The following is a 16,996-nucleotide window of genomic DNA, read 5'->3' on the forward strand; positions in this document are numbered from 1 at the left end:
GTAAGGGCACTTGACAAGTAAGGTGAAATCATTCCTGATAAACGATAGCTCACCTTTTTTATGGGAACACACCCAGGAAAAATATGCCATTATGTTTCAATTGTTGCAAAGAAGAACTCTGACTAAGGTCCACAAGCCTAATCAGAAATACTTTCTGTGGTATTAATTGTGGTTTTGTTGCGGTTAAGAATCAAATGAAAACCCATGTTTGAGTAGAGCAGCAAAAAAGTATGATGAAGGCTTTCAGAAGATCACAGCACAGTAAAGAAATGCATACAAGCAAGACAATGTAAACGGTGATATTTTTCTTTGAAGATCTTTTTTGTTTTGGTTTTCTTAGGCAGTTTGCCTGTACCAGACTCTCGGTAATCCACTCAGCAAGCTCAGTACCCTCAACAGCATGCATTCTCACTTTCTAATGGCAGATGATGGGACAGTAGGCAAGTATGGGAATGAAATGATGCTCAGGAGGAATTTGGAGAAGTACATATCACTTCAAAAAATACACACAAGTGAGTACTCTGTGGTCAGCTTTATGACATAAAACCCTGTCCTATAAAGTTCTGGAGGTACTTGACATTTCCAGTTACATGTTGTACATCTTCATTTGCCATAGATTTCACTGAGGTTGAAAACTATTATTGCAAGTCTTGAACTCTTAATATCAGGAAAATGGAGAGGACAGAATTTTTATAAAGCATTATGCAACTGAGCTAACTCACTTTTTGGTTTCTCAGTTGTCAAGTCATCTAAATTACTCAGATTATTTAGTAAGTATTGAGTGTTTGTGCACTTCGCAGTTTTGCGTGATCTCTATATTAACACTAGGTAGTTTCCCAGCATTTTGCTAGGTGGAAAAATTGTCACATTCAGTGGAATTCGAATCATTCTTCCCCTGTTCATTTGCCTTTATCTTGATTGCTCTTCTATATTGCAAGCCTGTGACCTCCTCGGGTACAGAAGTAAAGTCTGGTTGTTCAAGGAATACCTTCAGCCAATGTTTTTTTGTCATATTGCATAACTTCCACTGTTTGCCTATAAAGTAACTGAGTTATGGTATAGAAATAATGAATGGAATATTTATTACGAGTATTAATATATAGACATACATATATATATATATACACACTAGTATTTCCTTTTGTGCACTAGATTGTATAAATTATTTGTGGAAGTTCACTCGCACCTAGTGATTTAAATCTTGAGGTATGTTAAAAAGACATTAGCAGTTACAACATAGAATCCTTGTTTCTTTTGTCTGCTTACTTTATAGTATTTACAAACTTGGGAACTTACCCAATTTCTAGTATGTTAGAGCTTCTTACACAGACTCTTAATATTTTCTTTCTATGAATTTTTTGCAAGTCAGACTTTCTGTAGTTTTTCCAATTCTATTGCAATTTTTTTGAAATTTATTTCTGATCATTAAAAAAAACCACCCTGCTGCTGTAAAACTTGAGACAAGTCTGTAAAGAAGTGCCTGATTACTTTTTTATGCGTGCAGTTAAACAAGTGGATATTGACCACATTTCAAATGCTGTCAACATCCTTGCATGCAAGAGCTATCATGGATATTCTAGAGGATGTTTCTTCTTTACAACACTAGGCCTGCTTACAATTTTATCAGAGGTTTTTGTGGTCTTTTTGATCCAGTTACAGAAGTTCTGTGAAGATCTTAAAAACTGTTAAGTCAATTTAGAGATGGTAAAGGCATGATTTCCTCTCCATTGAACCACATGTGAGACTCCTTCATGAGTATTTCTTTACTGGATGTTCTGAATTTTTTGTGTGATTGAGACCTGTTTGTAACTGGTTAGGTGTGTTTTGAAACAGGAATGGGCCAAGGTGTACCCATAGTTGGGTTGGTGGTGGAAGGAGGCCCCAATGTGATCCTAATGGTGTGGGAGTACGTGAGGGCCAGCCCAGCTGTCCCAGTGGTGGTCTATGAGGGTACTGGCAGAGCTGCAGATATCCTGGCTTTTACCCACAAACACACAGGTGATACGGGGTGAGTAGTGGCATAATGGTCCTCCTCCTTGGTCTGTCATATTGGGAGGGACCTCAAAACTTCTGAGATAATTTGTAATGCTTCTAGTGATGACTCCACTGTGGTCTTTTGCTGGCTTTTACTTCTGTGAAGCAAGATCGGTTTCTTCCTCCCCTGCCTCAAACTAGTGCTGAAAGAATTATTCTGCCAAATTTACTATGGCTTTTTGGAAGAGGAAAAAGAAACTACATCTACCTATTTTGAGTTATAACATTTCTCACTTTTGGCGAGGGACACTGCTGGGTGACCCCAGAGTGCCTGCTTGGGTTTTGACTCAGTCCTTTCTCTTGCCATCAGCATTCTGTAAATGGGTTTGGATCTGGGTTGCACAAAGCTTTTGAGACTAGGGCTAGGGCTAATTGCTGTAGGAGCCTCAGGCTGGGGTAGGAGGAGGACTAAGATTCCTTGGTTTTGGCTTTGGTTTATCTGTGGTAACCCAGATCTGTCATCCCTGTCTAGCTGTAACCCTTGATGTTACTTCCAGTGCAGCCTCAGCTGCAGGCTCTATTAAACTGACCTTGACGAAAATTTTATGCCCAAGGTGTAAATAAATATATATATTTGTATAGCCAAATAGTATTATTGTGAAAGTTTTTCAAAGTCAAAAGGGCTTTTTAAATAAAAACCCCCAAATTTTTAAAAGGACGTGTGGGTTCATTCCAATTAAAGAAAAAGAACAATTTAGTAAACTTTATATCCTATTTGTTTATTTATTATCTTTTCTAAATATTCTTCTGGGGTGTTTGTGTGGTATTTTTCCCTAGTGTATTGTATTGAAAACTTTCTTCTTCACTTGCTTTTTCTTCTGTATTTTTGATCTTTACAAAAAAAACCCCAAATCCTGCCATGTCAAAAGAGCAGGAAAATATGGAGGAAAATATTAACAGAAAGATAAATGAGGGTAAAAAAGATAGGAGAGGTAGGAAGCAAATAATAAGGAATTTAATTTTATCTCTATATGATTACTGAGAGAATTAAAAAGTGTTGAACTTCATGTGATTTTTAGCCAATCCTTTGAAAATTGATAACTTCTTCCTTTGTTCTATTTCCGCTAGTATATATGTATGTTCAGATCTAATGCCTGTGTAAATTATGTTATGGGATGCCTTTGCTTTGTTTTGTGGAAAAAAAAGCAGTAGTAAGTCAACACAGAAGCAGAAATAAAAGACATTTCTCATATGTCTCTGCTTCGCACAATTTCGTCTTTTGCTGGACTGTCCTTTGCACTGGTAAGAAAAGCTGAAAATACACTTATTCTTGCTGTGTATCTGTTTTTCAGGGATCTGCGCCCTCAAGTGAAGGAAGAGGTCTTAGGGATGATTCAAAACATATTTAGCTTGGGACAGAAACAGTCCAGTCATCTATTTCATATCTTGATGGAATGCATGGAGCACAGAGAGTCCGTGAGTGGGGTTCACACTTGAGTTTAGGATGTCTTCATTTGCTGTTACCCTTTTTGCTCTTTCTGTGGTGGGTTGGCATGGTCACAGCAGCTGTAGAAGTAATGGTGTTATTTTTAACATAAAGATAAAACAAAGGTGTCTGTACTAATTTACATGTTGAGTAGCTCCACAAAGCTTTAATTTCTCAAGTCTTAGTGGTTGCTTATGAAATGACAGCCTTTCAGATTTTAGTAAAAGGCCAGACATCTTCGTTTTCGCAGGAAAGAACAAGTATTTCCTACTTTTTTCCTTCTCTAGCAGTGTCTCATTTGTAGTTTAGAAATGTTTTCATCCATTCTGCTACTTACAACAGAATTGTGTCAGAACTTTTCCCTGGGTATTGAAATGTACTTTTGAAATGTGCTGGCATGTTTAGCAGCTCAAGTGCTCATTTCTGAGTAGAATCATAGAATGGTTTTGGTTGGAAGGGATCCTAAAGATCATCCAGTTCCAACTCCCCTGCCATGGTCAGGGATACCATCCAGTAGATCAGGTTACTCAAAGCCTCATCCAACCTAGCCTGGAACATTTTCAGATATAAGGCACACACCACTTCTTCAGGCATCCTGTTCCAGTGTCTTGTCAGTGTCACAGTAAAGAATTTCTTCTTAATATCTAATCTAAATCTACCCTCTTTCAGTTTAAAACTCTTACCCCTGGTCCTGTTGCTATGTTCCCTGATAAAGAGTCCTTCCCCATCTTTTCTGTAGGCCAGGCCCCCTTTAAGTGTTGAAAATTTGCTGTGAGGTCTCCTGAGAGCCTTCTGTCCTCTAGGCTAAACAACCCCAGGTCTCTCAGCCTGTCTTCACAGGGAAGGTGCTCCAGCCCTTTGATCATCTTGGTGACAGCCAGCATGGCTTCACTAAGGGCAAATCATGCTTGACAAACTCGGTGGCCTTCTGCAATGGGGTTGCAGTGTTGACGGATGAGGGAAGAGCAACTGTTGGTGTCTGCCTGGACTTGTGCAAAGCTTTTGACAATGTCTCAGGTAGACCAGTTCGTGGATAAGGAATTGGCTGGATGGTCACACTCGAAGAATTGCAGTCAGTGGCTCAATGACCAAGTGGAGAGCAGTGATGAGTAGGGTTCTACAGGGATCCATACTGGGACTGGTGCTGTTTAACATCTTTGTTGGTGACATAGACGGTGGTATTGAGTGCAAGTTTGCTGATGACACCACGCTGAGTTGTGTGGTTGACAAGCTGGAGGGAAGAGGTGCCATCCAGAGGGAACTTGACAGGCTTGAGAGGTGGGCCTGTGCAGATGTTTTGGAGTTCAACAAGAACAAATGCAAGGTCCTGCACCTGGGTTGGGGAAACCCCTAGCACCATTACAGGCAGGGCACAGAATGTATTGAGAGCAGCACTGAAGAGAAAGGCTTGGAGGTGCCGGTGGACGAGAAGCTCAACATAGCCCGTCAATGCGGGTTTCCAGCCCAGAAAGCCAGCCATACCCTCAGCTGCATCAAAAGAAGCATGGCCAGCAGGTCGATGGAGGGGATTCTTCCCCTCTGCCCTGCTCTTGTGAGACTCCACCCAGAGTCTTGTGTTCAGCTCTGGGGCCCCCAAGACAAGAAGGACATGGACCTGTTGGAGCGAGTCCAGAGGAGGGTCACAAAGATGATCAGAGAGCTGCAGCTCCTCTCCTGTGAAGACAGGCTGAGAGAGTTGGGGTTGTTCAGCCTGGAGAAGAGAAGGTTCCAGGGAGACCTTATAGCGGCCTTCCAGCACCTAAAGGGGGCCTACAGGAAAGCTGGAGAGGGACCTCTTACAAGGGCATGTAGTGACAGGACATAGGGTAATGGCTTTAAGCTGAAAGAGGGTAGATCTAGATTACATATGAGGAAGAAATTCTTTACGGTGAGGGTGGTGACACACTGGAACAGGTCGCCCAAAGAAGAAGCTGTGGATGCCCCATCCCTGAAAGTGTTCCAGGCCAGGTTGGATGGGGCTTTGAGCAACCTGGTCTAGTGGAAGGTGTCCCTGCCTGTGGTAGGGGGCGTTGAAACTAAATGATCTTTAAGGTCAATTCAAACTCAGACCATTCTGTGATTTTATGATCTTCATGGCCCTCCTCTGGACACACTCAAGCGCCACTTTCCTCTTATTTTGGAGCCCTCAGAACTGAACACAGTATGCCACATGGGGTCTCACAAGAGCACAGCAGAGGGGCAGAATCACCTTCCTCAGCCTGCTGACGTGTTTCTTTTGATACAGCCCAGCATGCACTTGTGCTTTCTGGGCTGCGAGCGTACATTGCTGGGCCATATACAGTTTCATCCACCAATACTCCCAAGTCCTGCTCTGCAGAGCTTCTTTCAATCCATTCTCTGCCAAGTCTGTATCTGTTTGGGATTGCCTGACCCAGGTGCAGGGCCTTACACTTTGCCTTGTTGAACTTCGATATTCGAATGGGCCCACCTCTCAAGCCTGTCAGGGTTCCTCTGGAGGGCATTCTTTCCCTCTAGGGTATCAATGACACTACTCAGCTTGGTGTTGTTGGCAAATCTGCTAAGATGCACTCAATCCCACTGTCTATGTTGCCAACAAAGATATTAAATAATCCTCAACCCAGTACAGACCCCAGCAGAACGCCACTCATCACTGATCTCCACCTGGACTTTGAGCCACTGACTGCAATTCTTTGAGTGTGACCATCCAGCCAATTCCTTATCCACCAAGTGGTCCATCCGTCAGATCCATGTCTCGCCAGTTTAGAGACAAGGATGTTGTGTGGGACAGTGTCAAATGCTTTGCACAAGTCCAGGTAGATGACATCAGTTCTCTTCCCTTATCCACCCGCACTGTAACCCCATTGTAGAAGGCCATCAGATCTGTCAGGCACGATTTGCCCTTAGTGAAGCCATGTTGCCTGTCTTCAGTTGCCTCCTTATTTGCCATGTGCCTGAGCATAGTTTCCAGGAGCATCTGCTCCATGATCCTGCCATACACAGAGGTGAGACTGACTGGCCTGTAGTTCCCCGAGTCTTCCTTATTAACCTTTTTTAAAATGGGGGTTACGTTTCCCTTTTTCCAATCAATGGTAACTTCACCAGTCTGTCGTGACTTTTAAAATATTATGGAGTACCAAGTATTTATTATGGGAATGATGACAACTGTAGTGATGATCACTAAAATGGAATCTACCCAATATGTTCTTATTACTTTTTGTTTTACTTTGAATATCTATTTTCTAGCTGAAAACTGAGTAGGTATCAATCATGTTACATTTGTACATTTCTCAGCTTTAAAGACTAATCAAAAGGAAACAGGCTCGTGCTGTGTAGTAGGTTGATTCCAGTTTGCCTGGGATGCCATTGCGTTAAAAAGCAATATGGTACGTTTTCTGTCTGAAACAAAGGAAAATCATGTCTGGACCTTTGCCATTGTTTGTGTTGAAATGTGTATGGTTTAATCTACCACAGCCCTTACCAAGAAGAAATAACTACAGACTTCTCTGCCTCACCTCAAATAGTATACTTCTGCAATTCTAACAGATAACCATATTTGATGCGGAGTCAGAAGATCAGCAGGACGTTGATTTGGCAATTCTGACTGCACTCTTGAAAGGTATCTGTCTGAAAATAAACCCCATTTTCATCTGACATACAGTCCCACTGGCTTACCATTTCAAAGTAAAGGAGTAACATCAATGTGTGGAAAACACTAGGTCCTTTACTTGTTTCCTAGGTACCAATATGTCTGCTTCAGATCAGCTAAACTTGGCGTTGGCCTGGAACCGGCTTGATATTGCCAAGAAACACATACTGGTTTATGGACAACACTGGAAGGTACTATTACCTTTTATTTTTCACAGTGGCTTTACACTTTTATTATGATGACCAATTTTCCATGATTTGCATTTAGCAAGTTTTAATTAAGGAATAGTTTGATGCTTGGAGTCAGTCTTCTGGAGTAATCATCTTTGATTGTGGAGAGGTATTATTCTTAAAATTGTGAAGTATTTAAACTGCAGAGTGCATCAGATGAAAAATCAAACACATTTGTTTCCCCAGAGAAGAAGTGGTATCTAGAATTCTTTTAGTTTTCACTGCTAGCTTTTCCAAATAGTTTCAGTGGTCCTTCTGGTTATGTATTTCTCAAGCCTGTGTTGACAATCATTGGTGGTCAAGGATATTTCATTGCAGCTCAGAGTACTCTTGTCCCCAAAGGAACATTGCCTCTGTTTTCCTAGCTCTAGACAGAAATGCAGAAATCACAGTCTCATGTAGTGTTATCAGGTAAAAAAAGGTAGAATTAACTATAGTAATATGGCATCATGGCATTATTTTAGGTAGTGTTTGTTAGGAATATAGGAATAGCTGTAATCAAGGCAAGCCATGGTTTAGACTGATATTAGCTATATGCATGTGAAAGAACATACAGTAGCAATTTAATCCGTCCTATAAATTGTGGTTTTCAAGTTTTTAGATATAATTCAGTATTTAAGTATAACCCTCTCTAAGTGGGTTTTTATTTACATAATACAATTTTTATAGATGATAAATATAAAACTGTGTGTGCCTCAACACATGCTATTCCCATTTAATTTCTTCAAGAAATTGTATCTGATGCTCCCAGAAGTACTTTTTAGGTTTTCCCATCTAAGAATTACAAGGCTGATTTTTCCAGTCCTGAGTGCCTTTTCTTCTTTACAATGTAAATTTTGGATAATGGGCAGTGGCTATATATATATATATATATATGCATTTGAGTGACAGTAGCTGGTTGGTTGATGCAACAAGAGATCTGAATTTATTGATCACCAGTCCATATTTTCCTGTGGCATATAAGGCTGAATGCATGGAAGGCTATTCATGAGATATCTACAATTGAGCATCCATGAATTAAAGGTTGTTATTTTGTTGTTGTTACCTCTTTGGTCTCAGTTTACTATTTGTGAAGTAGAGATGATGACATCGTATTCTTGCGCAAAGCTTGGTAAAAATAAACAGTGTCAACTGCCCACTAAAAGGCAGAGGAGGAAATTGCTGGATTCATCTTCAGGGTTCCAGCAGTATGTGAATAATAAGGGATGTGCCGAGCCTGGAACAATAAAGTTAGAACAAAATGTTGAATATCTGCTACGAGAGTATCATTCACTCTGTGAACTGAGGACCTCTAGCAAAACATAGTATATGATTGAACAATGAATAATTGTACCATTATTCATGGTGATGAATTATCTGATAACTTCTGAGTGTTTGACTGCATAACCTTAACAGTATTTCTGTCCAACAGTCTGTCCAACAGACTTTTGGCTTTATGTAATATAGAAAAGATTTGTGTATACACAATGACGTCTGTGTATTTTGGCCTTTATGATTTTTTTTTATGATATCCTGTTATGTTTTGACTCTGTGAAGAAAATTTATTTTTCCCAATTCTTCTTTCATTGTTTTATAGCACATACATTTTTAAATTTTATTTATTTTTTCCTTTCAACATCTCTGCTGTGAACTGTTGGTAAGCTTTATTGAACCACATCTGTGAAAGGTATTAAAGAAAGGGGGACACCATTTATCTTATTGCTTCTAGTTCTATACTGTTGGAATAAAAGAGAAGCATTATGCTTTTGCCATTTTTGTCATTGAGGATATATGTTGGCAAGACTTGTGAGTCTGCATCATTCCTTTGCATTTACATGAGAAATGTGTCATGTGAAACTTGCTTTGACTGCTGAATTAGTATAAATGGCATAATCATAGAATCATCGACTCATTCAGGCTGGTAAAAGAACCTTGAGTTCGTTGAGTCTAACGGTTAACCTAACAATGCCAAGTCTACCACTAAACCATGTCCCTAAGTGCCACATCTACACCTCTTTTAAATACCTCCAGGGATGGTGACTCAACCACTTCCCTGGGCAGCCTGTTCCAATGTTTGGCAACCCTTTCAGTGAAGAAATTTTTCCAACTATCCAATCTAAACCTCCCCTGGCACAACTTGAGACTGTTTCCTGTTGTGCTATCACTTCTTACTTGGGAGAACAGACTGACAGTCACCTCACTACAATCTCCTTTCAGGTACTTGTAGAGAGCAGTAAGGTCCCTCATGAGCCTCCTTTTCATCATGGAACAGAAGGCATCAAATGAAAATATCAGGTAGCAGACAGCCACCTAAATAATTCCATGATTCTATGCATATGGGAAGTAACAAATAACTTTTTCCTAGTCCCCACCTCTTTGACACAGAATATTTTAAAGAACTATTGCATAGTCCCCCCAGCCTCACTGCTGGCTTTCCCAAAGTGTGATTATTTGCTGAGTTTTTCCATATTTATGACAAGCTTTTCTGCTGTTCTGTGTAATTTTTTCAGGTCTTAAAATAATCTTTTGGGATAGGCAGACCTGCAGTGTACGCAGTATTCAAGAGATAGGGATCTTCATTGAGATATTAAGTGAAATACTAGTATTTTATACATATTTCTCTATTGAATTATAAATACTAATAGTTTGTATTCCTTTTTTACTTATTTCCAACTTACAAACAAGTTATATTCATGCTTTCAGAGGCTAGTCCACTAACATTTTTTCTGAGTTATTTCAAGACTGATGTGCAGGCAGGGGTTGTTTCCAAATGCACATTATTTCACATTTACCAATATTGGATTTCACCTGGTTTTTTTGCCAATTAGCCCATATTATGAGATTTTTCTGCACCAGTCAGTTTTATTATGATGAGTACTTTTGTATCATCAACAAGTATTATCAAGTCCATATTCTGTTTGTGACATTTTCTTGGTCTTCCAGGACTGTTAATATTTTTCTCTACAATTTGATCATTTATTAAACAATTTGAGGACCTTTTGCCTGGTAACAGCTTAATTTGTTTATAGGTCCTTCAAGAAAGCAGCATCAAAAGCTTTTGTAGGGATACTGAATGTACTGTATGTACTGTATCAATCAGACAGCCTTATCCAGTTGTCCCTGCCAAAATTCTGGTAGAGTTTGGATTTCGTTCTGCAAAATAACTGGCATCCTCTTCCTCTACTGTATTTACCCATGTTGCTATTAATTGCTCTTCCTTATTGTAGTTTCATTATATTTGTCCTTAGAAAGTTCTAGCTGTATTGAAGTACCATACTTCGACAACTTGTACACTCCTTTATCTTTTTTAATTGGCATATTTTCTATAATCTTTCATTCTGCTGTTAAAGGGGCTGATCTCAGCTATACTTCAGTTCCCTGGGAACTCTTAGGTGAATACTACCTGATCCTGACAATTTGCTGCCACTTTCTGGATGACTTCTATAATCTTTTCTAACGACACTTGAATTTGACACAGTTCCTCAGATTTGTCTGCCATAAAGAACAGCTTTGATGTAGGACCTTTCCTATCATGTTCTGTAGTGAGCAGTGAAGCAATGAATTAATTTACCATTTCTGCACTGGTCTTATCTCCTTGCGTGTTTCTTTTATAACTTGATCATCCTCTGGCCTTACAGATTCACTGGCAGTCCCCCTACTCCCACGCCTCTGCTTCTGATATGTTTGAAAAAGATCTGTGTACCTGTTCATATCTATTTCAGTGCAATTGTTCAGCACCATTTTGAATGAAAAGTCATTGTCAGATAATGAGTATGCGCTCCTCTTCAAGTAAGACGTAAAGAGATTGTAATAAAGAAGCCTTACATCTCTTGCTGCTTCTCTAAGCAAAAATTAGAATGACATATATGCCTGAAAGTTTTTCTTTCAGCTAAGCAGGAAAAAAAATCTTGAAAAACATTTTCTTCATGCACTGTAAAGAATAAAAAAACAAAAGATAAAAGAAAATACACAAGTGCAATTTTAAAATTTGCTTTTGACTTAGTTCCTTTTCTAGAGAGGAGTACCCCTGACTGCCAGGCCTGCAATTGTCAGGGTCTACAGTTTGTACATAGTTATTGTGTGTTCAGATTTTAAATTAGATATTTAAGCAGCAATTTTTAGGTGACTGTCCATGCAATCTTAGTTCTGTCTATTTAAATGTTTTAAGGAAACATGTATGATTATGCACAGATTGTGGCCATTTTGTTTTAGAACTCTGGTCCTAAAAGTTCAGAAGGTAAAGATTGTAACCAGCTGTAACTATGTTCCTGCTGAAACAGCTCACTCTCAAATGTACTTTACAAGAAAGAATGTCATTCTAGTGATCACCGGACAGCTGTCTAAACCTCTTTATACAGACTGCCAGCACAAGGAATGACTACTTGAGGAAATTTAGTCCAAGAATGGTCACTTTGAGGTATTTCGGGAAGAATCGTCAACAGTTCAGGAGCAGTGCATAAGTTTTCTTTTCACCTGTGGCAATTCTGTAACATTTATTGGTCATATTTTAATATCACTTCCACAAAACAAATATGTACATGGAATGCACTAATTTCAAGTGCCAGTTTAGCACAACCACCTGCCCCATTTGTGTGCCAGTGTCCTCAATCTGCTCATCTCAGTGCATTTTCTGTGCATACCTGTTCTGGGGAAACTGTTTATATGGATTTATATGAACCTCATATGTCCGATTACCTTTCAATTTTGCATGTAGAAATCCTGCTGAGCTCTGTGCCAGTGCCATGAGTTTCACCATTTGGACACTGTTGTAGGCAGAACTCTGCTTCGTGGTGTCTTTGACAGAGTTTGTCCTAACACAGATTCTTTCTTATATTTAGAAAGAAGTCTGCTTTAAAGAACTTCAAGTTCTATAAAGAGATCTTGAAATACAGTACCTTGAAATGGCTTTTGTCGTATGTCAAAAAGGAAAGGCTTCCCTCCGCCCCCAGAATTATCATACATTAGCTTGTGAAGTGAATTAAAGAGTAGGGAATGTATTATCAGAGTCTGGCTGTAAAGTTAGATTTGTAGAAGGCTCTACAGACTTTTAACTACAGTTAGGTTTGTGGAAACTCAGTTTTACTCTCCTGTCTCTTGGATGTTTTACACAGATGCTTCCTCCAGCATATTTTTCTTTTGTACTGTGCACTTTAAATATACATAAAGAAAAATAATTTTGATAAAGACATCTCTAGCTGTTCAGGAATGTTTTATTTATTTCCAAAAGAAGGTGATAATTTTCTAAGCTTTACTTTCATCTCTGTCCTTCTGGAGGTTGGTGCCTTGGAACAAGCAATGCTGGATGCTTTAGTGATGGACCGTGTGGATTTTGTGAAGCTGTTAATAGAGCATGGAGTGAACATGCATCGTTTTCTTACAATATCCCGTTTGGAAGAACTCTACAATACAGTGAGTATTTGAAATCCCAGTGTACAAGTTTAGATTAGAATGTCTAGAAAGGTTACTGTTTTGCTTAAGAGATTTGATAATTAGGCCACATTTTTATGAAGGGTTTTTGAAAAAAATTGAAAATTAACAGATTTTGATAAGTTCTGATTGTAATGTCAGATTTCTGGATTGGTGTCTCAGCTTTTCATTTTCAATTCATTGACATGAACCACACTGAGTACTCATCTGAAGCTCATGAAAAATATGTTCTGATTTTAATCTGGTGTGTGATACACGCTTATCTTACTGAAAATTATACGTTGTTTAACCAAAGTGATACCAACTTCTTTCTAGAATATGTCAAGACTGAGGATAGTAGAGGTGTTGCACATTGGTGTTCAAAATGTTTTTGAAGAGTTTGAGTGGGGAGATTTTGAATCACAGTGGCTTAACCTGAAGATCTTTTAGCTGCTTTTTTTACAGTATTGATTTTCTAGTGTGGAGTGCCATATTTCTTACTGTCTTTTCTTTCACACCACAGAAACAAGGGCCATCAAATCTACTTCTGCATCACCTAGTTCGAGATGTGAAACAGGTAATAGACATAGAAAAGCTAGCGAGCAAAAATGGTAGTTTAGAACTTAAGTGCCCACTGGCACGCTGCTATTAGGTAATACAGGGGAATTTTAGGAATAGAGGTGACGGGTTCATTACTACACTCCTGTATCTACTAAATGGTTTTATCTTCATCCTACTGATCCCCCATAAGCAATCATCTGTCATACTACTGCTGAATGTTACAAGGGTCCTGTACCTTGATTTCAAAGCCAAGCAGTTTGTATAGATCAAACTCTTTCTGTCAAGTTACTAAAGTGACATTCTGAAGTGATTGTACAAAAGACTTGGTGAATTAGTGCAGTGATTATGGTCATTGCTTTAAGGTTTTCTTTTTTTCCCCCAAAGCTGAAGAAGTTTTTCCTTGTTGAGCAGTAGCAAAAAGACACTGTGACAAGACATATTATTTTAATGTGCTGCATTGCCTAGGAGAACAGAAGGTGGCAGTGAATGACTATTGCATGCAGCACTGGCTCCCTTAGTAATTTAGTGGCAGCCTTGTTATTTAGCTGCACAGTTGATGTATTTCATGTTTCTGTTATCTGTTGTACCTCACAAGCCCTGCTTAGCCAGGAAGGGGTGAGCTGTGCTTTTCTGCATCTACTCTCCATTGCACGAGATGCCTAGATCCAAAACTAGATTAATTGTCTAATTCTTTCCAGGGTATGAATGCTAATATAAAATAAAATGGTAAGTCTGACTGTTTGCAGAGTTCTGTGGTCTCAAGTAGGGGAATTTCTTGTATGATTTTCTTATTGTGGATGCCTTCCACATTGATCCCATTGATGGCTCTGTAGATAAGTGTATTTTGGTCTTCATAGTAAGCTATTTTATGTGTTTTCCCATACTGATGGACATATTTGAAGTCTAATTTATGTGATAGGTCAGGAAGATCTCAGTGTTGAATATACATTTAACTTGTCTAGGCTGAGAAATCTGTCTTTTTCACTTCTACTGAAGTGATTTCCTTCTTGATATGACCCTCTCTCCTAAAACCCATGGCCTGGTTACATCTTAGAACACTGGGAAGACTCAGCGTGTGATCTAAAGGGAGGCTTTTTGCATTTGAAATAGAGTAGTGGAATGTAGGTAGAAAATGGGTGCACAATTTCGAAACTTTCTACGCTTGTGGGTAAACTAAACTCACTGGGGACCTGCAAATAGGTCTAAATGCTGAAAAGCCTTTTTCATCTAAACTTCTGTAAGTATGCATAAGCGCTCTGTGAATGGGTTGTGCAGTTGCAGTCTTTTATTAAATATGGTAGCACAGCTAGGACAGTCACCAGTGATGTGACCATGGATCTCAGAATATTTTCTCCATTACTTTGACCACCTTCGCTGCTGCTACGTTTGAATGGACATACACTGCAGTCTTCCCAGGTAGCATAAAATATGCCTTTTAGGGCAAAGAAGCATCTATAAGTATAGATAGTCAGAAATACTTGCCTAACTCTCAATGACAGGGCTGGCAAGCTCTATCCTGCGAGACATGCTTTTGCCCCAGAGTGCCATCTTGTTGGTGCCTTCTGTTCCCTGGGGCTGGATTGCCTTAGCTGGCTGTACTGAGGCTTGCTACTAAAGTCTATTGAAAAAACCCCTCAGTCTAACGACAAAAAAAAAAAAAAAAAGACTTTTCACAGTCTGAAAGGAGTACATCACTAGGAATACAAAACCCCTCTGTTCCAATCTATACAGGCCCATTTTTCACTTCCAAGAGTTGTGGTTTAAGGTTGCACCAATAATCTTCAAAACCTGCATGGAACATAATCTGTTCTTCATAGAATTTGTTGCAAACCTTGTGTCTTGGGAGGACGGTGGAGGTAAATTGGGAAGCAGTAGTGCTTTCAACAGAAGTGGTGAGAGGCTTAGAAGGTATAGTACGTGCACCTGCTGTCCTAGTTGTCATGACAGTCCTGAGCCTCTACAAGAGATCACCAGTCTCCAGGAATTACTCCACAACATTAAATATATGCTTCATCCACTTCTTGATTTTTAATTAATCAACTAGTTTAATGAGCAAATCATACCATGCTAGTTTTCTCTTGTTATGAAAAAATTAAGATTTTTACCAGTCTCTTTGGCTGGTGGTGACTGACCATTACCCTCACTGTTGAATGCAGCTGGTCTTACGAACGTTGCAACATATATCCGTCCCTAAGTAATGTGGGTGCACTGGCCTGTAGACATCACGCTTTTCAGACTGAAAATGTGGTTGTGCCAGTGTTCTTTGTCCTAGGGGAGTTTCATATGCCTAATGAAGGTATACATTTTCCTGACAGATGCAGGAACTCTCAGCTGCACCTTCTTCCAGACTCCCCTCATAGCAGTAGGGCTCTGGCATGGCTGAATGCTGCAAATAATAGCATGGTGAAATACGTGTGACATTTGGTGTTTCAGAATACCCTTTCTGTGGATTACAAGATATCACTGATTGATATTGGGCTGGTGATAGAGTACCTTCTTGGTGGAGCTTATCGGAGCAGCTACACAAGGAAGCATTTCCGAATTCTCTACAATGATATCTACAGAAAACACAAGGTAAATTCCGTGAAATGGCTACCATTGGTTACCAAGGAAATCCAAAATGTGACACCTGAAAATACCTCAGATTGTCGTCATGGTTTTTCTGAAGAGTGTCAGCTAAATGTATGCCATGCTTGTCTGTTTTATGAATCTCTGCCAACTGTGGAGAGGTTGCAAATAAAACAGATGAATCCCTCCCCAAGGTACTCCCTGCCCCTCAAGACCACTACTGATTGTTAAATTAACTATTAGTTCAGTAACTTTACCTTTGTGTCTGGTAGCCTTGTTGTGTTCTTTGACTGTCATCCATCAACGAAGATGGATAAGGCTGTACCAACCACTATTTTCCCTTTTACAAAGCAGTTGCCTGCTTCTGCTTTTGCAACTTGAACCACATCACAGAAATACTGAATTCAGCAGGCATTGAACTAGACTTAGAGCATGTCAATGTGGCATAATGAAGAGCAACACGGACATCCCTGTTTTGAGTTTTGAGCAAATGTCTTACCTTTTAGAAGCAGCTCAGTGCTAGTGGTGCATCTTCCCGCCCAGGCTAATGAGCTGTGTTTGCCTGGCAGAGCTTTTTCTGTGATGCAGTGGTCATCCCATAGGAAGTCTCATACTGGATGTGCCAGGCTGCACCCATGGTGCAGTTGCTTTGTGCAGGCAGAGGGCTGTGCTTGGACATGCATGCCGTTCTGCACCTTCTAGACACTTAAGGTGTTTCACTGTACAGCATAGCATTGTGCCATGTCAGTGTTATCAGTAGCAAAACAAACCAACCTCTACAAACTGCCTCAGAACAAGAGTGTGCAAATATACCAGCACTTTCATTTTCCCCATTGACTTTCCAAAACCAGTAACTTGAAAACAGACTAAAGTTCTCAATAAGTTGAATATCATTCCCAACATCACAGAGGGAACAGATTTACCACTTAAGAATTCTCCCCAGTTTTTGGAGTAGAGCTGGACTTTCACTAAAGTACTTCCGTGTGTTAACAAACAACAAAAACCTCTCATCCCATGTGCTGCTTTCTTGACTGATAGAAGAACCTCAGGGTGATCAGGGAAAATGAGAAGAAATAATGAAAACTCTTACTTGGAGTGAATAGAAACACAGAGAAAGCGCTTCCTGTGTGTCACTGGCTTTTAATGCAATGCTTAAAAGGAGAT

The 16,996-nt window shown here is 39.6% G+C and overlaps 1 protein-coding gene across 1 annotated transcript in view; it reads left to right on the plus strand.

The window, feature by feature from the left end:
- TRPM6 (transient receptor potential cation channel subfamily M member 6) overlaps positions 1-16,996 on the plus strand; it is a 109,154-nt gene that overhangs the window by 42,327 nt on the left and 49,831 nt on the right. The window contains exons 7-14 of the mRNA XM_080373345.1: positions 341-512; positions 1,834-2,008; positions 3,327-3,450; positions 6,986-7,058; positions 7,179-7,279; positions 12,572-12,706; positions 13,227-13,280; positions 15,698-15,838. Of these exons, the coding sequence (XP_080229471.1) occupies positions 341-512; positions 1,834-2,008; positions 3,327-3,450; positions 6,986-7,058; positions 7,179-7,279; positions 12,572-12,706; positions 13,227-13,280; positions 15,698-15,838 (975 nt within the window). The remainder of the gene's footprint in view (positions 1-340; positions 513-1,833; positions 2,009-3,326; positions 3,451-6,985; positions 7,059-7,178; positions 7,280-12,571; positions 12,707-13,226; positions 13,281-15,697; positions 15,839-16,996) is intronic.

The sequence above is a fragment of the Falco punctatus genome (assembly GCF_963210335.1).
Source record: "Falco punctatus genome assembly, chromosome: Z".
Classification (NCBI taxonomy): Eukaryota; Metazoa; Chordata; class Aves; order Falconiformes; family Falconidae; genus Falco; species Falco punctatus.